At 41.3% G+C, this 23,243-nt stretch overlaps 1 protein-coding gene across 2 annotated transcripts in view; it reads left to right on the top strand.

Annotated features, from left to right (window-relative positions):
• The window catches only part of LOC150077386 (fatty acyl-CoA reductase 1-like), a 292,403-nt gene that overhangs the window by 77,895 nt on the left and 191,265 nt on the right, over positions 1-23,243 (top strand). For both annotated transcript variants that reach the window (XM_090386667.1, XM_090386666.1), the window contains exons 4-5: positions 14,767-14,883; positions 19,282-19,457. In XM_090386667.1, the coding sequence (XP_090242793.1) occupies positions 14,767-14,883; positions 19,282-19,457 (293 nt within the window). The remainder of the gene's footprint in view (positions 1-14,766; positions 14,884-19,281; positions 19,458-23,243) is intronic.

The raw sequence follows: 23,243 nt of genomic DNA, 5'->3' as shown, positions 1-23,243 counted from the left end.
CAACTTCCGCCACCTAGCGGTTTCGAATTCTCGAATGGCGTTGGGGGTTTTCTGATTCCCATATTCTGCAGTTATGATGATTTACCTTCCCTGCTACGTAAACCGTTGCTTCATCACTAAATCTCCATCCCCGAAGATAATTTTCATCAGCTTCGACGTTTGACAAAATGTCTTGGGCAAATTGGAAACGGCGAGATTTATCGTTCGGCTTTAAAGCCTGCACAATCTGCAGTTTGTAGGCATGGAGGTGAAGGCGGTTATGAACAATCCTACAAACAGTCGTTCGTGGTATACCTAACTGCAAAGAAGCTCGTGTAGTTGATTTTTGTGGGCTTCGAGAAAACGCTTCGTGGATTTGATCAATATCTTCCTGCGAAGTGCTCAGTCTTCCCGCTCCTTTTCGGTGCAGAACACTACCAGTCTCTTGAAATTGCTTTAACCAACGTCGGATAGCATTATCTGAAGGTGGATCTTTTCCATATTGAGTGCTGTAACGACGTTGCGTTGTGATAACGGAGGCCTTGTTTCGAAAAACCAAAGCACGCACATTGCCTTCTCTTGAATAGTCGCCATTTTGGAGTAATGCCGACAATATCTCCCAGACATCAATGCGGCGAGTACAGCGTTGCCGGAGGAGAGAACTGGAAGATTCTTGTCTCTTTTTTTTTTTTTTTTATTGTTGTCAAAAAACAAAACTGCGTAGACAGTTTTATTTTGTTGTTTCCGATTTGAAAATTATAGACCACGGAAACCCCGACAATTTAGAATCACCCTGTATATTAAAAGTACATGATCAGCAGAGTGACTTACAAGATGTAAGAACTGAGTGAAAAATATGGAGAATCCAGCGAAGCACTACTGCTGTGTTCTCCGTTGGAAGATACTCCCAGTAATCACTGAATTATGACCAGCTCATCCGTAATGGGCTATATATTCTCTATTAATAGATGCAGGGGATATTGCTTCAAAAAAATCTTTTAAATTGTAAAAAAATCAATTATTGATTTTTTTTTTACAATTTAAAAGATTCGTACGCCACAGCAGTGGTAATTTGCATTTTGTCGTACAGTAAAAGTGATAAAGTAGCAGTTATGGTGTTTTAAGACATTGTGAGAGCTCGTGCGTCGGCTGCTCCCAAATCGGAAACGGCACATCTTGTCGGCTGCTCACGGCCCACTGCGGTTAAGGTGTACAAAGAATGGCGTCGAACGATCAAACTACTTCCTGCTAATACATTAATTGAAGAGGATTAAGCAAGGTGGACCCTTCGTGGTGAGAAAAGGGTGAGAGCGTTGTCCGGACAAATGGCAGGTCACTGTGCGACATTTGACATCTCAATACAATATGGTGAATGCAAGTACAATATCCCAAATGATGATGAGCCGCACAAAAAAAAAAAAATCAAAATATTAAATTAGGGTAACCCGTAATTGCGTGTGTTTTTCATGTCGATTTTCTTGTTTTGCTGGACGGAAAAAAAAATCTAGTTTCTAGGGAGAGAAAACCTTGCTACCTATGCTTGAGATCGACTAGCTCAGCACTGAGTGAAAGAAGCCCATTAAAGTTCGAGTCATCGACGGGATTCGAACCAGGTCCTTTTCCACCCAGTGTGAAGAGGACGGTGACTATACCACTGTTCTACCCGCGCAGACTGATGGGCCACACACTCAGACGATCCTCTCCTCACTGCTGATCATCTTCGATGGCGAATGCTGTAGGCCAGGGGTTGGTAACCTGCGGCTCTTTGAGAATGTAATTGTGGCTCTTTAACTTTTAGCCCACATGAAGCACAATTTGAAATGGAAAAAATCAAGGACACGTGGAGTTGCAAGACTAAAATGCCTTAAAACTGAAATTAAGGATAGGAAGAGGTAAAAGGCTGACCTTGCAATTCTACACGAACGGCGATAGATGAGTTGATAAAGCAAGACCAAACTGTGTTGATGCGTGGAGTATCTTACCGACACGTATATAAATTTGACAATATTTGCATTTGGACTTCTCTCAGTTTTTGGTTCGACGAATTTTGCGGGCAAATTTTTAACTATATTAAAAATGAACTATATTAAAACTAAATCAAGAAACCGAACAATGAGTCTCTCAGCATGTTTACAGATGAAAATTACGGCATACTCGCCTGATGTTGAGAGACTCGCTCAAGAAGTTGATCAGCAAAAGTCATTAATTTGTACCTAATTGGATGTTTGTTACATTTTTTTCGGTATTAATAAATATTTAAAATTTTTTTAATAAAACACCTTCCCACTATTTCTTAAACTCCCCCACCCACTCCTCTTCCAGCTGAGGTGTGGCTCTTCGGATTCTCTTTTTATTTGATCAAAAATGGTTCTTCACTCAAACGTTGCCGATCTCTGTAGTGTTAACAACACTGGTTGGATACTGGAGGACTGGAAACGAATGCTGGTCGGATGAGTCCAATTAAGAATCCTCGTACCTGGTGCAGCACGGTGACAGAACGCCTTCGAGTGTAGCGCAAGAAACACGAATCCATGGATCCCAACGTGCATGGTGCCCACTATCCAGGCTTGTAGCGGGGGGTGGGGGTCGCTTAATGAGGATATCTTTTGCTGGCAAGATCTACGACCCCTTGTGCGTATGGACCAACGTTTTACTGGTGAGATATATACAGGCAGCTCTTACGCGATCATGTGTACCCTGCCACGTTGCATCCTTTCCCAGAGAGAAGGGGATCATCCAAGATGATAATGCGCCATGTCGTCGGGCCCGCACTGTCCACAAGTAGTTCGAGGATATACAGTGAAGATATCACCCATCTTGATTAGCCTCCAAATTTGACTGATTCGACTCACTCCAACTGAATACCTGTGAGATGTTTTTCAATGGAAAGCATAGGGTTATGGACACGCAACCGTCATCTATTCCAACACTGTGGAAAGCCTTGCAGGCAGCTTGGCTGCTGATCCCTATGGACGTCTTCAGATATAAAGTAGGATCAATGCCTAGGTGAATAGTGGCTGTTATCCGCGCGAACAGTATTATCCACCCAACATGGTCTAGAAATTAATTAGTATATTTAGAAATTAATTATGCCAAAGAAATAAAACTGTAAAGATATATAGTAAGAGGACGGAAATGTAGGGACCATGAAAATTTAAATTCAGGAAACCAGAAGAGCAGATAATAACTGAGAACAATTTAGAATCAAATAAATACAAAGGGTACTAGGAAAGTTTTGCAATATGACGCAACAATGAATCACAGGAAGCTGCTTGTTGCTGCATGTTGAGACATGTTCATACGTGCATAGTAGCCGCCGCGCCAAGTCGATGGGCTCAGTTATTCATTAGTAGTGAGAGTGTAAAGTGCTTGCGATGGCATCGTGGTCACGAAATGAGATAAGGACAGTTTTGCGGTATAATTTCGTGCGTGGTTTAACCATAGACCAGTGCTTAGAAGAAATGACTCTTGCACTAGATGATGATTGTCCACATCGTACAACGATATTCAGGTGGTATAGAGAATTCCAAAGGGGAAATTTCACTCTGGAGGATTCTGAGAGGCCGGGAAGGCCACGAACGTCAGTTACGGAGGAAAACGTTACTGCTGTGAGGAAAATGCTTGACGAAAACAGGCGAGTGACCTACCAACAGATAGAGGATACTTTGGGCCTAAATGCACCAGCAATTCGTTCGATTCTGCAAGATCATTTGCACGTGAAGAAACTTTGTTCTCTCTGGGTGCCGCATCAACTGACTGAAGAGCAGATGACACGACGTGTGACTTGGTGCCGGGAGATGTTAAAAAAGTTTGATAAGGGACAATCTCGGTATGTGAACAACATCGTGACAGGTGACGAGACTTGGCTGTACTATTGTAGGGCGTCGCCATCATCTTGTGGATGGCCCTGTTCTCTTTGGTTACGTGGCACGTCTTGATTGGGTTGGTTCTCTTGCTCGATTCAAGGCGCCATCTTGTTTCCTCTCGTTTCTGTGGGGCGACGCCCTTTTTCCGTCTAGTCACTCGACTTACTATCTTTTAGGACAAAATCCCCGCCCTCGGTCTCCAGAAGTTATATAACCCCTGTGACTGCAGCAAAGGATTAGCGCTGTGTTAAAAGGACGGACAATCGCGTTTCGTCGACCCGATCCCCCGCAATAACATATTTTAGTTGGTTCTTACCTGTGCTGGTGTGATTGGATATGGGCAGAGAGGATGAGACTTAGTAAAACACATAACAATATTTATTAACACAAAACAAAACTAAATATACAACACTTGCACTCTACTTAAGTGATCAGTTTAAATAGTGGCATTCAGGCATTAGTTACATTTCATAATGTCAATGTGTGTATCAGGTATTAAGCTAGTACAATCTGCTCTTCATAGAAATTCTGTAATTTGTCTTGCAACATTAACTCTTCACAATTCTTACCTTTTGTAGTGTACTAGATTATTCTAGGTTAACCGTCCAGAATGCTTATAGACCTTTTTGGTACTCATATTCTGAGGCTAAATGCGGGTGGGTGTGTGTTTAACTCTCCTGGCTGCTAGTTATCTTTTGGTGCATCCTCCATCATCATTCGGAACTCAGCGCTTGATCACGCTCGATTATATTGCTCTTTTCTTATGGACATCAGGATGGGGGTTTTCGTGTCTATGGGAGCATTCTAGTCGTTTAACCTACAGTGTATTAACATGTAATTCATTTGTGGTTAGGAAAGAAGCATTGAACAGGTTATCATTTTAGTTTCGGTTTTGGATTGTTACATTCACACGAATAATATAATTGCTTACCAGTTAATTCGCTCGCTCCTAGAATTCAGTGATACGACCTCCTTCTCTTCAGCGAAATCTGGGCGGGGTCCTCTATTGGTTTTCGGGCGACTTTTCTGGTGGCCGCTCTGCTCCTTCTCAGCCTTTGTCTTCCGCTGCTCTGGCAATCTTTCGACTAGATGTTCATCTGCGAAGAGCCAACTCTCCTCTCTTCGGTGTCCTGTCTCTGTCTCCGTCCTGTCGTGAACGCCGTCGTCCTCGTCCGTCCCTTGTCTGACTCAGCCCTCCTGTATATATATCTCGGACTTGGGCGCTACTTTCCCTCTTTAATTTTTTTCTTCGTTGATTACTCAACAATGAGGAATTCTTCGCTCCCTCCCAATGACAGTGGGGAAAGTCGTAAATATGACAGAGTCCTGTTCTTTTGGTTGCCCAAGTCTGCGTCACAGGCAGGTGTGAGCCTGGTTTCGCTATCAACCTAAACCTTGCTTTTTGTTTATTATCGTTAGCGCGGGGCCGAAGTTCTCGCTGACTCTTTCTATCCCCGTTACGATCCCCTGTTCAGAGCGAAAGTAAGTTTGTGTTCGTCATGGGCTCTTGCCTTCTCATTGGCTCACTCACATCTTCTCTTCAATACTTTCGGTTTGGCTTTCCCCAACTTGAATATTACGAATTCTAATTGAAAACTGTTTTTCGATAATTTCGCCCTAATACCCTAAATATCGGTTTTATTTATTGAACAAAGACTTAGATTTATCCGATCGTCGTGAGCTGAGAATTTATCAGTCTCACACTATTACGATCTGCCGACCAAGGCCCAAAACAAAGTTTGGGTCTTTGATGATGACGACACACCTGTAATTGTCAGAAAATCCCGATCTGTAAAGAAGAAAATGATAGCTGTATTTTTCAAATCGAGTGGAATTGTGGAATGTGTCGTTTTGGACACGCAGAAGACAGTCACAGCTAAGTGGTATACTGAACAATGCCTGCCTAAAGTCATTGGATCTATGAAGAACCTGCGGCCAAAGTCAAGAATGGACACCTGGTACCTCCATCACGAAAATGCTCCAGCTCACCGCGCCAAAGCCTGCACCGAATATTTGACCACGACAGGACTGAAACTTCTCGAGCACCCTCCCTACAGTCCAGACCTTGCTCCCTGCGACTTTGCACTGTTCCCGCATGTGAAAATGAAGCTAAAAGGGAGGCGGTTTTCCAGTGATGAGGACCTTCTACGGGCTTGGGACAACGAGTGTGCTTTACTCCCTAGTGAAACTTGGCAGAACTGGTTTAAAGATTGGTTTCGGAGGATGGAGAGGTGTATTGAATGTAGAGGAAATTACTTTGAAAAAATTAAATAAACAAAGCTGTATTGCAAAACTTTCCTAGTACCCTTTGTACTGAAGAGACTGTATTAAAATAACTGTGTGGAATATCACATTTCAACAGAACTACACGCCAAATGCTACGGGAAAGAAATTAAATCGATTTTACAGTGCGATAAAAAAATAATATCGGGAAACATGGCTAAAATAAAATTAAATAATAAACTAATTAAAATTTTCTGGCCACAGAACTGTTGGGACCACCAGAACCAGCTACTTATTTGAATGAATAACGAAATACTTTGTCAGTATTTCAACAGCAATCTGAAGAGTGGGATTCATAATATTTCAAAGTTTAGACTTCTGTTTACTGTAATGGTTCTGGTAGTCGCGATATCTTTGTGGCCGGCAAAATTATTTTAGCGACGCTGAGAGATATTATTATTTTATTTTCACTCTGTTAATTTCATTGCTTTCCAGTAGCATTTCCGTGTAGTTCTCCGCTGGAACGTAATATCTTTCTTTCTATACATTAAAATAATTTTCTTTCTAATGATATTTCTTCGGCCAATGGAAGAAGAGAGATGCAGGTTACGTCATAATACGTAACAAATACAAAAATACTTAATAAAGCTTATTTCACTGTGGTAAAACAAACCTGTTTAATCGAGGTCACGCGCTATGTTTATCTAACATGACCACGCGGTACCATCTTGATTTCCATATGTAACGTACAGTTCAGTATTTATTTAAATAAACTAAATGCAACAAGGCATTATATTTTTAGAGTTTAAGATTCTATATCAATATAATATCGGTGTAGATACACCATATCGCGCCGACCGGGCTAGCCGAGTGGGTAAAGTACCTGCCCGGCAACCCAAAGGTCGCGGGTTCGATTCTCGCCTCGGGCTTGGATCAAAGTACTGCAAAAACCTTGGGAGGTGCAATATGGCCACAGAAGCCGATACGCCAACAACTACCAAATCAAAAAAAAAAAAAAAAACACCATATCGCCGCATTTCTGCACCGATGTGCAGAAATGCGGCGATATGGTGAGATATGGTTTAGAAGAATAAGCTTGATGTCCTTGGACATCAAGCTTATTCTTCTAAACATCTACAATAAAATCGAACTGTATTCAGTTCGATTTTATTGTAGAAATCTGGTCTCGATGAAATCTGGTCTCGTTCCTTCCTCCACAAATCCCAGAAGATGCGATTCAGCCGAGATCTCGATCGACATCGCTCATCAGGCCCAATCCACTTGTCTCCAACAGCTGTCTTCAACAGGCAAGAATGAACAGTGTTCTTCCCAAGGGAAAAAAAATCATTCTCGATCAGAGGAAAAGGCAAGTAATGAACGCACCCCCCCCACTAAGGAAAACTGAATGCACCCCCCATACACACTCGGGATCAATATCGAACCATTCAAGGAACAAACGTTGGGAGCGAATAAGTTTTTAACGCAATGATCGATTTTCTCCATCTGGAGAACCAGCGTCTGAACTCCTTATCTCCTCTGACCCTTCCTCGCATTAATCACAGAAGGGCAGCACCACCCATTCTGCCGACCGAGCTAGCCGGGTGGGTAAAGTGCCTGCCTGGCAACCGAAGGTCGCGGGTTCGAATCCCGCCTCGGGCTTGGATCAGAGTACCGCAAAAACCTTGGGAGGTGCATTATGGCCACAGAAGCCGATGCGCCAATAACAAAACAAAAAAAAAAAAAACCCGCCCATTCTCTCCCATCTCAGGAACAAAACTATTCCGTCCAAGACTTAGAATTAAACCGATGTGCTACATTTGCAGATGGCATTTAATCTAGGCATTCAACCATCAAGACACCTCGGAAGAACGCCCCTAGCCTACGGATAAGGCTGCAGTGGAGAAAGAGGAGCAACCAATTCCCGGCATGCAGTGTCTACAATTTGGGGCACCGGAGGTCTCTATCATCCAAATCGCATCCCGAAATTATCTATCTGGCCGCCGCATCTAAGAAACAACCAAACCAGGACATACAAAATTTCCTAAGACGACGACATCTTTCAACGGGAAGCAGAAATGCAATCCACTAACCACACCATAAAAGCCGAACTACATGAAGCCCATGGTCGGGATCACTAACTCAACGAAAATTCATGCGATTCCGCTGAAAATCTTTTTACGTAAAATATCAATTTTCGTCTCCCGGCTTTCTCCACAGACAACAGTTGAACAGATGTGGTCTTATTTGAATAAAGACTTCAAGTACAGACACAGTTTCCAGGCTCGCCACCAAACAACCATTCTATGCATCATTCAAAACCGCTACAGCAGAATCTAACTACAAACTACTAGGCCTTGCATCATCTTGGCCTGCAGGGGCATTTGTGAAACATTTCAAAGCTTCTCTCTACCAGGATGCAGCATCCTGAATGGATTGAAACAACGAATAATGAAAGGAAAAGCTGACTCCGATCCGCCATCAAGTCTAAGCTTGCGGAGGAACAAACAGGCTATACTGAACCGGACCTTCTTAAAGGTCGAAAGTCTCAGAGGCTGGCCAGCAACATGATCACCTGCCACTAATTCCTGAGGGATAGATGAAGATTGAAGCCAGGACTGCCTCCACTAAAGACCGCGGGTAGCATAGTGGTATCTTCACCGTCCTCTCCACACCAGGTGGAAAAGGCCCGGATTCGAACCCCGTTGATGACGAGGAACTTCAATGGGCTCTTTTCACTCCGTGGCTGAGTTAGTCGGTCTCAGACGTAGATAGCAATGTTTTACCCTTAGAGTGGGTATTTTTTTTTTTTTTTGTCCAGCAAAACATGCAAATCGACCAGAGAACACACGCAATTTACAGACATAATATATAGATGGGCGTATGTAAGAAATGACCGGTGGCCCTAATATAATAGTTTGAGTTGTTTTTTTTTTTTTTGCCCCCACTAAAAGACTTCCACCTTTTTTACAAAGTTCGAAGAACCTCATAGAAGCTTGGCGACTTGATGACCTGCCATTGTTAGACCTGAAGGACATATGAAGATTGAGGTGAGGAACGAATCAAATGATTTGTGAAGGCCATCAGAGCTCCAACAAGGAAATACATCCAAACTTCTTTGATGTGCACGATTTTCTACAAAAACGTTAGAAGCCTGAGAAATAAACTTCAGACAATGGAAATTCTTCTCCTGTCAAGGTTGTATGACATCATTTGTATCACAGGCTGTCTCCCAATGAAGAGGTCCTCGCATTCTCTCAACCCGGGCATTTTTGGCAGCTGTGGCCATAATGCGCCACAGCTGTCAATGCGCCATTAAAAACCAAATCATCATCAGCCTCTAGAGAACGGAGGCCTGGTAGTGGTGTAGGCATTCTCTTCAACACAATTCTCACTGACTAGCTCAGCCACTCTAAAAATAATTGTTGGAAGCTGAAAGCGTCTCTCACTCAGCATCCAGGGCCACAGACTTGACGTGTGCACAGTCTACATACCCCCTCCCACAGTTAAGTACAACTTACAAGAGGTCTACAACTGGATTAATCAATGCCACACCAAAGCAAGTGTGTGTATGTGTGTGTGGAGACTTTAATATTAGCTTAGCTCAGGCCAACAGTCTTCGCAAATTGTTACCCTCTAATCTGGCTGCAATAGGTCTGACCCTCAGAATTTTGCCCCTACCACAGGCACTAATCTGTTAAACCTAATATATGCAATAGACCTCTCACCTTTGACAGTCTTCATGTCAGACCATCTACCAGTAGCCCTCATTCTTCCAATCACATACAGGACATCTTGGCAACATCAGGCACCAGTTAAGAAGACAGTGATTAGCCCTTCACTCCTCCATCCAGAGAAATGCTGCTTCTCAGCACCCATTTTTCCTTGGGAAGTCGTAAACCAATGTCACCCGCAGCTCTGGCTGGCTGAAGTCTATTGCTCTAACTGCAGCGTCAAAAATAGTTTCAATTTCTTCTCGGAGCAAAGCATGATGGAACCAACAGTTCAGCCTTGAATTTCAGAATAAAAAAAAGCTACATGCAAAATGGAAAGCAACATCAGACCCACTAGACAGGAGCCTGTGCCCAGTTCAACAGAAGTAAACCGAAAGCCATGAAAACTTACATCGACAAAACAATCAAAATTGGGAAGGCACTGTTTAAAGCAAGGCATGATGAATTTCCTCAACTAAATCCGACGATCGAGTGGCTAGGTTACATCACAAAATTTAAGTCAAAGTCAGCATCCGACTTTAAGAGCATTCACAATAGTTATAAGCGAGATGCCCTTGATTCCGTCATCATTACAAAAAGAGAGCTTATCCAGGCCCATCAATGATATCTTAAAGTCTTTCAGCGGATATGATGGGTCCCACAATTTATCCTTAAGAGCGTTAGTGTTTTCATCATTGATGCACTCCTAGGAATCCTCATAACAGTTTCCCAACAGCCTGGCACCAATATATTGTCTGACAAATCCCCAAATCACAAGGAGCGACCTTAGTTTCACAATTCAGGCCAATAATGAAAACCTGTCTCCTAAAAGTCATGGAGAAGTGCCTTCTTCCCATTCTGACCAACCAGGTTCTACCATGTGAATCACCATTTATTCACTATGCCTTGAAACGCAGGTCCACCATTACCAACCTGCTGGCAACCACCACCACCATTCTGGGGCTCTAAAAGATAGGGGTGAAATGGCAATTTTTTATCTGGATATCCAGATAAAAAATTGCCATTTTTGGTTCATCCCACAGCGCCAGTTCTGCTTACCAAAAGTGGCCCACTGGGCACTCACATCCTTTCGTCCGGGCTTCGAGTCAAGCAAGCCGGACTTCTCACCCATTTAAAGTTTGAGAATAGGTTGAGGTCGTTTCGGCCCCAAGGCCTCTAATCATTCGCTTTACCGGATGAGACTGATTCCCTCGAGCGCCAGCTATCCTGAGGGAAACTTCGGAGGGAATAAACCTGCAACTTTGCGTGGAGGGATACCAGATCAAAGGCAATATACCAGAATTCTTGAAGTCGCTACTTACGTCCTTTACTGGACTGTGAATAAAAAATCTTTCACAACGAAAGTTTGTGTAGATGTTGCCCAGGGCAGAGGTGTTTCTAGGCTCTGCTTTACTGCTACCATCTACCCATTCCTGTGCCAGCAAACAGAATTTATCAGTTATGCAGGCGACTTGAACTCCTCTATAGAATCGGGTCGTGAACCACACGACCCGATTCTGCTTCCGAAACCGTCATTAACAGCCTTAAGCAACTTATTACATAATTAGCACAGTTTTCTCTTAGGATAAATCCACAATTTGTGTTTTCACGTAAATCCCAACGCAACTAAACCTGGAAATTCATGGTAACCATGGTAACCAGTAATCAAGCAACGAGATCTCGGCATTATCTTCGACCCTAAACTCAGCTTCAAATACAAATGTTGCAGATATTCACAACAAGGTCTGCAGATCCAGATGGGTTTCCAAACAACACCACCTTCGTGTCACAGAGCCCGAGCACACGCTCCAATACATATACGGGTTTCTGAGGTCAGTTATCACCTACGGATCTGAAATTAGGGCGTCGGCAACGAAAACCACGCTAAAAACCATTGTATCTGATGAGTACTGGCTTCTCCGCTCGATCCTCTTCTAGCACAAACTTATATATACACACACACACACACACTACTTAATTACAGAAAAGTCTTAGAACGGATCATAACCTTCCGGTTACTCGTCTCAAATAAAATGATAGCGGAAAATCAGTGCGCCAAGTTTCTGGCAGATGTGTAATTGGAGGATTCCCCGAAACCATTAAGAGCCCTCCCCTTTCTGCAGTGTGTGGTGTGGAGGCTCGCGAATGGTTCCTGCCCATGGAAATGCTCCACATCGTCCAGGAGATGGATGTCGACTATTAAAAGTTCATAGAGGACAAATAAATAAGATCTTTATTGTAAAGTTCATCGGTACACGCAGGTACCACGGCCCTGCAATACCCTTCACGGCATCATGCCAGGGGTTAACAAGCGGCAGAGATAACCTCGCCAGGATTATAAAGATTAAATTATAGGCAGATTATGTATATATATATATAAAAAAAAAATCTTATAGCAGATAATATTGATTTGGAAGGAAAACTAATTACTAAATAACGAAAATAATACAAATGTGATAACAAAATTTTCCTTGTGTGGTGTTTTCTGCGAGTTTCAGCCGTCTATACTTTTTATCATCAATGATGTTAACCAAGTCAGCATCCAGGGATTAAACCAGATGGAGCTTCTGATAAGGGAGGAACCGATCTTTAAAATGTAACCTCGAAAGAAGAACAAGAAGCTTGGGAGTGGAGCGGAGAGCTGGTTGGGGATCCGCCAGCACACGGCTGAAACGCTGGGCGCTGAGACTCTCTCTGCATTCATTTTTGCGGTAAAGATGAGTCTTCTCTCGTGCATTAATGCTGAAAACCTGGCTGCACTTCAGGAGCCAATATTCTGCGGATTTTAATGGTTTAATTGTGGTGTCTGCAGCCGAGCCCCACAACTCTACTCCATACAGTACACCTCCGAAAATCATCATCCTTATGTAAATTTTTATCAGGTTGCTGTTTTGAATGTGTAGGAAGTGCTGCTTGGCAACCCACCGTTTCCTGTTGAATTTAGCACATGATGATGGAATCGTAATTTTCTGTCGAAGATCACACTCAGATCTCTGCTTTTCGACGCAGGGCATCAGGATTCTGTCAATCGCAGGCTGAATTATGGTTGGTGTGGGTTTAAGTGAGAAAACCATGATGGCAGATTTTTCAGGGTTCACTTGCAGGTCAAATTTCGTGAGGTACTGCTGTACTTCTGATAAAGTCTTGTTGATGGTTACTGTGGTGTTTTATGCTTCATCGGTCGAATTTATTTTTGCGAAGAATCTTTAAATCACCTGCATATGATATCATATCTGTTCTACTGTGTATTAGAGGGTAGAAGATGTCTGTGAAAAGAATTCCAGACAGGACTCCTTGTAGCACGACTGCATGTATTTGTCTAGAATACCTTTGCTTTCCTATGGACATTTGGATGGTTCTATTCTGAAGAAGAGTTATCAGAAACTTCAATACTTGGCCTGTTCAGTGATAGTAATTTCGAAGGAGTTTAAGCAAGGCTGGTCTTCCAACCTGAATTGAGGTCTTCCAACAGGCTAATGCATCATATTCGAAGGCAAGACTTGTACAAATTGGTGTGAGAGAGACTTTATTGCAACTAGATGAATACACTGTAGATAAAGCTGTGGCCTCCCCGATCATATGTGCTCAGTCAAACAAAAGCACCTGTGGGATGAAGTTGAGCAGAGATCCTTCACATATCCGATCTGAAACAAACGTGGGAAGCAACTGAGTCAACATGGATCAGCATCCGTGTACTATGCTTTCGATACTTTTTTGAATCCATGCGACGACGAATCAAGGCTGTTCTGAGGAATAAAACGAAGACCTCGCTATGATGTAGGTCTACCTAATAAAGAGACCACTCAGTGTATAAATGATGGAAGTGTACCGCGAGCTTGCAGAGAAAATACCAGCGAATAATCAAAACAACCCAGTCCAACAGTGGCAATCAGACCTGTACAAAGACAACCTGCAAATATCAAATCCACGAATATCTGTGATTTACTGTATTAATATTTAGTTTTGTTTTGCACACTTTAACAAAATATTAATTTTTGTATATAAACAAAATTCGGTTGTAGTAGATAGTCAATAGCGGAATCATAGCGACATAAAACGTTGTGCTTTGGCGTTCAGTGAAGGTTTATGCTGATACGAAATTTTACGTCCATCATTCCAGAAGTTGACGGTGCACATGATCTGGCTATGAGTGATCGAAGCGTGACAGTACGGTGCATTTCCAGCGTCTTGGGCGACTCGTCTGAACGTGTGTACCACATAATAATAGCCCTCGTGGGTTATGTGGTAGAATCGCCGTCCTCCCTACACCGGGTAGAAAGACCAGAGTTCGAGTGAAGTCGATGACGTGAGGAACTTTTATGGGAGTTTTTCACCATGTGGCTGAGTTGGTTGGTCGGTCTCAGGCGAGGGTAGCATGGTTTTTCCCTCCAAAAAAACTCGGGTTTTTCGCACAGCAAAGAGAAACTTCGGTCTTGCTCCGGTTTTCCGTAAAGAGTGATGCCGATACGAAATTTTAAGTCCTAAACTTAAGCTTCATTTACGAAGCTAATTATGAATATTGTGATATAGTAAGTAATCGTAGACGAGTAGTCAAGCGCGAAGAATGTCCATAGTTCAAGATCGCGTGAGCTACTAAATATGGTAATGATCTTGTATCTCCATCTTGTGAACTTCTGACCTTATGTAATCATCCCCTGAATATAGGTCTGACGTAGCCGAGTGGTTAGATTGAGAGAGCATAGCACGTGTTCCTTGAGTGGACCGGGGTTCACGCCCGTGACTACTAAATACGATAAATATTTGTATTGACGATTTATTGTAAACTCTGCTGACTTGGTTGTCGTGCTGGAGTATAAACAGAAAATTTAATATGAACGGAGAACTTTTTGTTTTTCGCAGTCTGCGAAGGGAATATATTACCAGAGGCTAAAACATTTTCGTTTGAGTTATCAGTATATCAAATATATATTTTTAAAATGTACAATGAACTACCGTACTTCCTAGTTCAAAGTATCTTTATACTTCAGGTTCTTCTCGAAAAGTTTCTGAGATCATGTGATGGAATCAAAAATATCTATGTACTTATGAGATCGAAGGAAGACAGAGATCATCGGCAGAGGCTGCAAGACTTGCTCAACGAACAGGTAAGTTTAAAGGACAAAAAACTGTCGGCCTTGGCTTGTTTCTTAACCGTATATATAAATAAACAAGTTATGCGAACTGGTAAGTATCTCAAAGAACTAGAATTCAAAAATAAGCGATACGCATTACTGCTTTCAAAGCAGTTTTGTGTTAACTTTCCACAAAGAAAATTTGTCCAACTTGTGTCCATTTCAGTCCACTGAAATTCTTCCGAGTGGCAGGCAATGGAAAGTCTTCTGTTTTCTCCAGCTGGTTTGTTTTTCGATTTATAATTCGTTTTATTAAATTATATGTATGAAAACTCTGCCTTATTGAGTTTCTTTCCTGTTCTCCAAAAAATTACACCAAGGAAGGTAAATTTCATAATAAGCAACCTTCTCATACAAAGGTCAAGTAAATTCAAAGCGAGAAATCAGATACAAATCTCCCGGTACAGTCAAATTCGGTGAAGAGATTTATTTCTGAAGATTTTTAATTGGTGTGTGTGTGTGTGTGTGTGTGTGTAGAAACTGATTACAAGCTTTAACTTCGTATATAAGGATAAATGCTGGCATTTATGAATATTTCCTATTGAATTTTTTCCCAGGAGATAATAACCGTACAATCATTATAATGATAAAATAGTATATTCATACATTAAATGTTTTAATGCTTTTATTAAAATTCATAATTAGAAATGAATCACATGTTTATGCACTAAAGTGACACACTTAAGTGTAACTAGTACTGATTTTTGCTTGAAATTATTTTACCTAGTCCTATGCACACAGAAATACAATGTAAAAAAACTCGTGTAGTTATCTGTTAGTGAGACTCTTATAATATAGCTGTCAACGGATACTCGAAATATTTTTTCTTAGTCAAATACACACAGAAATATGCATGAAAAATATTGCATTCAACAACTTTTGTAATTTAATTTTGTTAAACTTAATTTTGTAAAAATAAAGGATGACTGAATGAAGCATTTTTATGCTCTAGTACTTGCTGCTTGTAGCAGTGAATGCTCCGACCAACTTGTGGCTTTGGACACAGAAGGTGCTAATAATCTGATATGAAGCCATGCTTATAATGGTGGAGGGTTAAAACTTCCCTTAATATAATCTATCCAATTATATTACGGAGGAAGCAAAAGGGCAAGCACAAACCCTTAGGAAATAATTGAGAGTACCCTGAGATCCAGGAGTGGACCCCGTGGACCGGAGATGATGCGAATGCACCCCAACCCACAAAAGGCCCTTGCTTCAGGGGAAAACAACTGAGCAACTGGTCAAAGAAGCAATGTAGGACCATCCAGAGGCGAGGGCAGCCATACTTGAATCACACTACTGGTCTGCCAAGAGGAGATATTGTCTGACCAACCCAACTGGATACTGTGTTGCACACGGAAGACTACTGTACAAATTGGAACAGTATGGCATTAAGGATAAGTTGCTGCAATGGATAAAAGGACGGTCGAGTGGGAGAAGACAGTGATAAACAATGGACACTGCTCTCCGCGGAATCCCACAGGGTTCGGTGTTTGGCCCAGTGTTGTTTTCTGTATTTATCAATGACATTGATGGAGGTATATCAGGGTTAATGTCTACGTTTGCAGACGATACTAAGGTTGGCAGGGTTGTTAATGACACTAATGATAGTATATTACTGCAACAGGATCTAGAAAATTGAGCAGATGGGCTTGAAGTGGTGACTGAAGTTTAACATTGACAAATGTAAAGTACTGCATATGGTAGCAGTAACCCCAGAGTAAAATACCAACCGTGTGGTACTACACTCAGCGTAGTAGAGAATGAAAAGGACCTGGGGGTAATTGTGCAGTCATATGAAGTTTTTTGGGCAGTGCAAGCAGGCTGCAAAAGTAGCTCATGGTGTCTTGTCAATGATATACAGAAATTTTGCTAGCAGGGGTAAGGAGGTGATTGTCCCCTTGTATAAGACAATGGCCAGGCTACACCTTGAGTACTGCATACAGATCTGGAGGCCTCATTTTAGAAAAGATGTAGATCTGCTGGAACAAGTACAGAGAAGGGCAACGAGTTTGGTGAGTGGAAAAAAGTTGCTCTTACCAAGAAAGGTAAGTTCTGCGAATTGCAGCTTCTCGAGATTAGGCACCTGCGAGGCGATCTCATTGAGGTGCATAAGGCTTTGAATGGTTTGAGCAAGCTCAATGCTGATGGGATTCTTCCTTATGCTCAGATTACTCACCTGAGGGCACATTATTTCAAATTGAGGAAAGACAATTGTAGAATAGGTGTGCGGAAATTAGTCTTTAGCCAGTGAGTAGTTGATAGTTGGAACAAACTTCCATCTATGTCAGTGGAGGTCGAAAACTTATTTAAGTTTACGGCAGAACTGGAAAAGCATTTGGAATGAATGGATGGGTGAAATGGGAAGGATGTTTTTTTTGTTTGGTTGATGCTAAAGCTTGCTTTCTTGCATAGTATGCTTCTGCTAATGCTAAGTTGCAGGGACAAAGGAATTTGATGCAAAAAATAATGCCGACATCAGAAAAGCCTCCGATAATGTTGCACATAAGTGCTGTACAAATTGGATCAGTGCGGCAATTCTGCAGCGTGTTGTTGCTTATTTGAATGAGCTAAGTCCCAAGGTAGTTCAGGTAGTCTGACACGGTTCAATGCGGAACTGGATTGTTATATTTTGGAAACGGACAAATTGCGATTTTACACTCGTTTTTATTATTATTACAGAATGAGTTCGCTTCGTATCCGACCATACAGCAGTCTATAGTTAATCGAACCTAGGAAATATCGGATTCTATTTGTAGTCTTCTCTCTTGAAACTGAAGCTCTCGCCTTTCTTGATTAGACCGGGGTTCGAACCCCGTCACTACCAAATACGGAGGATGCGGAAAGGTCAGGAAATGACCACCGCATATCCCGGAGCAATATGGCCTTAGTTGCTAATGCTCCTAAAAAAAAAAAACCAAAAAAACCAACCAAATCTCGCCTTTCACTACAGCTTTATTTTTATATAAATCCACTTTTATATAAAGAAAGGTATGAATATCAGGGTTACTGCTTGCTATTAGTTTGCTCACTGTAGTTTCTGATATAGTTTGGCTCCTTGGTCAGAACCAGATCAATCTTATTATAGACACTTGAAATGTTAGTGCAAACTAAGTAAACAGTAATTATCCAGTTTGTTAAAAAAAAAAAAACCTGATACAATATAGTGTATTCCAGTACATTTGCATGTGTTCCAGTCCGTAATAGGTAGGATGAATTCTCCTATAATGAGAAGCTTTTAATCAGAAGGATCACTAACCCGTCCCTCCGTGCGCTTCCATCTTTCCTAAGCACACGATATTTAACGGAAAGAAACTCATCTTCCGTAAGCCTAACTACATCAGCATTAATTGAATTGATTAAAAGTTCAGATTCATTTAATTTACTGCTGGAACAAGTACAGAGATGTGCAACGAGCTTGGTGAGTGGAACAAAGGGTTGCTCTTACCAATAAAGGCTTAAGTTCTGCAAATTGCAGCTTCTGGAAACTTGGGCACCTGCGAGGCGATCTCATTGAAGTGTATAAGGTTTTGAATGGTTTGAGCAAGCTCAATGCTGATGGGATTCTTCTTCGTGCTCAGATTACTCACCTGAGGGCATTACTCCTGGCATTACTGTATAAGCATATTAAATTTTTTGCTTTACTGTTTTTGAGAGCCTTGATATAACCCCTTCTAGATGAGTTTTTCCCATGTAGTTCTAGACTGCTGGTGGATGTTAATGGTTGCACACACACGCCCTCTCAGAGGATGTAAGTATAATTTTGTCCTATGCCATGACAAAATTGATCGTGTTCGGACTTTGCTAATCCGCGGAATTAATTAGCGATTTACCTGAACCATTAATGCCTCTTTAATGGCATTAGTAAACACACTTGCATCCCACTGTTTACATGAATAGCGTTTTTACAAATTCCGCCTACAACTAAGGCCAATCATATTGAGAAATTTTTCTCATAAATCGAGAGTGCCTCACTATGTAATCGACAAGGCTTTCATCATGAATTTTTCCTGTCATATCTTGGCAGAATTGCAGATACAAGAATATTTTGATTATCTTGAGACACTTCTTCCATACTAATTCATGTTTCTATTCTCTTTGATTATATTCTCTCATTATCCCGATGATGCATGTATAAATGAATGCCTAAATGTTATGGGTATCTGATACATGTTTCCCTAAACAAGAAAAAAAAAATAATAAAAAAACAAAACTAACTCTCTACGAATTGGTTCTTGCCAACTCAAAGCGAAAACGGCTTGTATTGAATTCTCTGAATAAACTTTTTAACAACTTCACACAGTTGTAATATTTTTTTTTCCCCCAAGACCAAAAATAAATAAATAAATAAATAATATTTGAATTTGTCAGGTGTTCGATAAAGTAAAGGAGGAAGCAGAAAGTGCTTTAGCCAAAGTAATTCCAATAGCGGGGGATGTTACGCTTCCGGAAATGAATATCAGTCGGTCAGATGAAGAAATCCTTACAACTGAAGTTTCCGTCGTCTTTCACTGTGCAGCTAGTGTGAAGTTTAACGATCCTCTAAAGTAGGTATTGAAATGTTTGAAAATGCATATTGAAACCTACGGTGAATTTCTTAAAATCCATTTAGGTTTAACTATATGTGGTTCATAGATTAATTAATCAATTTAAAATGTATTAGGATGAAATTATAAAATTGTTTAAATTTAAGTAGCTGTTTAACTTTGTTTTTGAGCAACCTTTTGAAGTTCTTCCCAGAAGAGAATGTTTACTTGCCAACAGTACGATAAAACAATTAGCGAAATAAATGGATATGCAGACGAGTTTCACGGAGCTCTCCGATCAACAACGAACTCACATGAGTGAATTACAATACAAGAGGTATAACTGTAAACGAACTTCACTGGTTTTTAAATGTGCACGAATTTCATACGTTGCATGCCTCGATTTAATGTATATAAACCTTGTCTACAAGGAAATGGGAGATTCACATTAAAGTTTTATTTCTTTAATATTTATTCGTATGCCTCACGTGGAAAATAGCATTTAGTCTCCTTCTCCAGAAACCACGGTATTTCGAAATAGTAGGGACAACAACGTTAACAGAGGTCTGGATACGATTCTTCAAAGTGGTAACTTTGAAAACATTAAGTGAGAAGTGTTTAAGGGAGGTATTCCTTTACTTAAATCAGTAGTTTTCAACATTTCTTTTTTAATAACGGCACCCCCTAAGTAATTTTATTTTGCGGCACCCCGACTCAAATTTCTGCCTGTTAAATCCGTCTGTGTGTGTCTCTCTCTCTCTCTCTCTCTCTCTCTCTCTCTCTCTCTCTCTGTGTGTATTAAAAAACGTTATGATTTTATTACAATAATATAATTATAAAAATTACATTTCATAATACAAATTATATAATTTTATTCTTTATATAGAGGTACTAAGTAAACATCAATTACAGATCACCACAAAAGTAAAAGATATTGTACACCTTTTTATAATGAAATAACCATATAAATTTAAAAATAATAAGTTTAAGTAACTTAAACTCAAATTACGTGGCACCCCTGGAATGTTATTGCGGCACCTCGGTTGAAAACCACTGACTTAAATTATTTGTTCCTACTATCTTGTTCTCTCCACTACTCCTTGGTCCTTGAGGTTGTCACAGACATTCTCTCAGATATGCTGTACTTGCTACCTGGGAGTCTAAAACGCTGATGGAACTGATATTCGGGTGACACTCAAGTCAAGTGGACTCAAATTCGGTGAGGTCCGGACGGTCTCTGACAGCCAAATCCTCTGCTTACACCTTCACGATGGTGGAACTGTTAGTAATCCTGGGTATAACCTACATGCACAAGTACACGGTCGGTGACCACACAGGTGTGAACCAACGTAAGCAGGGGTCGAGGTGTGGCTTCCAAATCACATGGAGGAACGCCGCCCCTCTGTTACCAGGCAGTACTAGGTGGTAGATGACTCATCAACCGGTGCAATACCACAACTTTGCTTATTGGAGGCTTGAAGTGGTGGAACCCATGTTTAGTCTCTAGAGCTAAGTTCCAGTCAACCCATCCCTATCTCTTTCATCATGCAGTATGATTGACTTTTGAGGTTATGATGAACATCGTGGCGAGATCCAATATTCTTTACATTTCGAGGGTACAGCTCTAAAACGGTGTTCGCAGGCCGGCCGCTAGTTAGTACACCGGACCGAACCTATTGGTAACTCTCTAGGAGGCTTCCGGATCAGCTAGTGTATAATCTTGCTACATCTACTCTGCCAGATAGTGACTGGAGAGAGTCAGAGTAGTGTGTATGCGGGAAGCATTGTCGAGGCAACGTTATGTCAGTGATCTGGGTATATTCTTACCATGTGTACAGCATGTCCCACTCACTTTTTCTTACTATTGAATACACCATGAATTGTAAAACTAATAGAGCAAGCTTATCTGCGAAAAGAAAAAAACCTCCCAAGCACTTCCTAATTCATTTCACAAATATACGTGGTCTCAATTCTAATCTCAACGATGTCCATTTCCACTTGCAGTCTGCCAAACCCCATGTACTTTTTCTGACAGAATCTCAGTTATCGGTTGATTCAACTACTGCTCATCCCAGATTCCCAAATTATTTGCTGTATGATTCCTTTCGCCTCGAAGGTGGTACTTGTGCATATGTCCGTTCTGATATTTCCTGTCAGAGACTTGGCAATTTGGAATCTCCTCTCTTTGATCGTCTCTGGCTAAAAATCTCTCTACCTCATTGTGTCAAATTCATCTATTGTTTCTACCGTTCTCCCAACTCCACTAATCAGTTGGAGCTCTTTGTCTTTCTCTCTTTGTAATTTGACTTTCTCCAGTCCAACTTTCCTAACAGCGACGTAATTTTCCTTGGTCATTTTAATGTTCACAACTCCAGCTGGCTTCCGTTTTATAGTCATACCGATCCAGCTGGTCAAGATGCTGAGGCTTTTGCAATTACTAATGACCTTGCACAGATTGTTCATTTGCCTACAAGAATCCGGGACAATCCTAATCATACAGCCAATACGCTTGATCTTTTTCTCACAAACATCCCTTCTAAGTACACGATCGAAGTTAGAGGTCCTTTAGGCACTTCAAATCACAACTCGGTGATTGTCTCTACTCCAATGGAGCCTTTATCTCATGGCTATTCCCAACCTCGTGTTGTTTGGCATTACAAGAATGCAAAATGGGATGACTTGCGAGATTTCTTTCCTTCCTTTCCCTGGTCGGATTACTGTATCAAAACTTCTGATGTCAACGTTTGCTCAGATCGTGTCAGTGAAATTATTCTTGCAGGAATGGAATCCTTTATCCCACACTCCACTTTAAAATCTCGTCCTTTATCTAAACCTTGGTTTTCCAATAAATGCGCTAAGACTATTCAAGAGAAGAATGTTGCAGATCGTAATTGGCTTGTTTCTGATTCTTCGGTTTCATTTTCTGCCTACACCAAAGCTCGCAACAATTGTTAATCAGTCCAAATTGAAGTTCGAACAGGCTAAGAGTAGAAAACTTGCTTCTTGCCCTAATGTTAGCCGTGCATTCTGGTCTCTTGCCAAAGTTATTGGCCGTAACTTTTGCCCATCTCTGCTCCCACCTCTGTCCAAACCAGATGGTTCCGTTGTCACTTCAGCCAAGCATAAAGCTGACCTGCTAGCATCCCATTTTTCTTCCACCTCGTGTATTAATGATCTTCTTAAAACACCTCCCACTATTCCCAACACACTCCCTTCAATGTCTCCTGTGGTCTTCCGTCAAAAAGATGTCAGAAGGATTTTGACGAATCTTGATGCCAAAAAAGCTCCAAAGTCCGATGGTATTTCTCCACTTTTTCTCAAAACCTGTGCTCCTGAACTTACTCCTATTCTTTGCCGCCTTTTTTCACTTTCTTATTCCAAAGGTGTTTTTCCTTCTGCTTGGAAATTTGCTCATATCCAGCCAGTTCCTAAAAAGGGTGACAAATCCCTCCCATCCTATTATTGTCCCATTGCAATTGGCGCGTCTGTAGCCAGGTGGGAAAGAGCAGCAGTGCGTAACCCACGCTTTTTGATTAGACCGGGGTTCGAGCCCGTCACCACCAGATACGGAGGATGCGGAAAGGTCAGGGAATGACCACCGCATATCCCGGAGCAATATGGCCTTAGTTGCTAATGCTCTTAAAAACCAAATAATAATAACAAACCCATTGCAACTACTTCTACTCTTTCTAAAATAAGGGAGAAATCAATTAACCGCCAACTCAAACTACCTAGAAACCTTCCGTCTGATCAACGATCGCCAGTATGTATTCCGTCAGTGTCGATCCACTGGTGATATTCTGACTT

The sequence above is a fragment of the Mastigoproctus giganteus genome, chromosome 12 (genome assembly GCF_048544385.1).
Source record: "Mastigoproctus giganteus isolate SK-2022 chromosome 12, ASM4854438v1, whole genome shotgun sequence".
NCBI classification, from domain to species: Eukaryota; Metazoa; Arthropoda; class Arachnida; order Uropygi; family Thelyphonidae; genus Mastigoproctus; species Mastigoproctus giganteus.
This window is presented reverse-complemented; position numbering and strand designations above follow the sequence as displayed.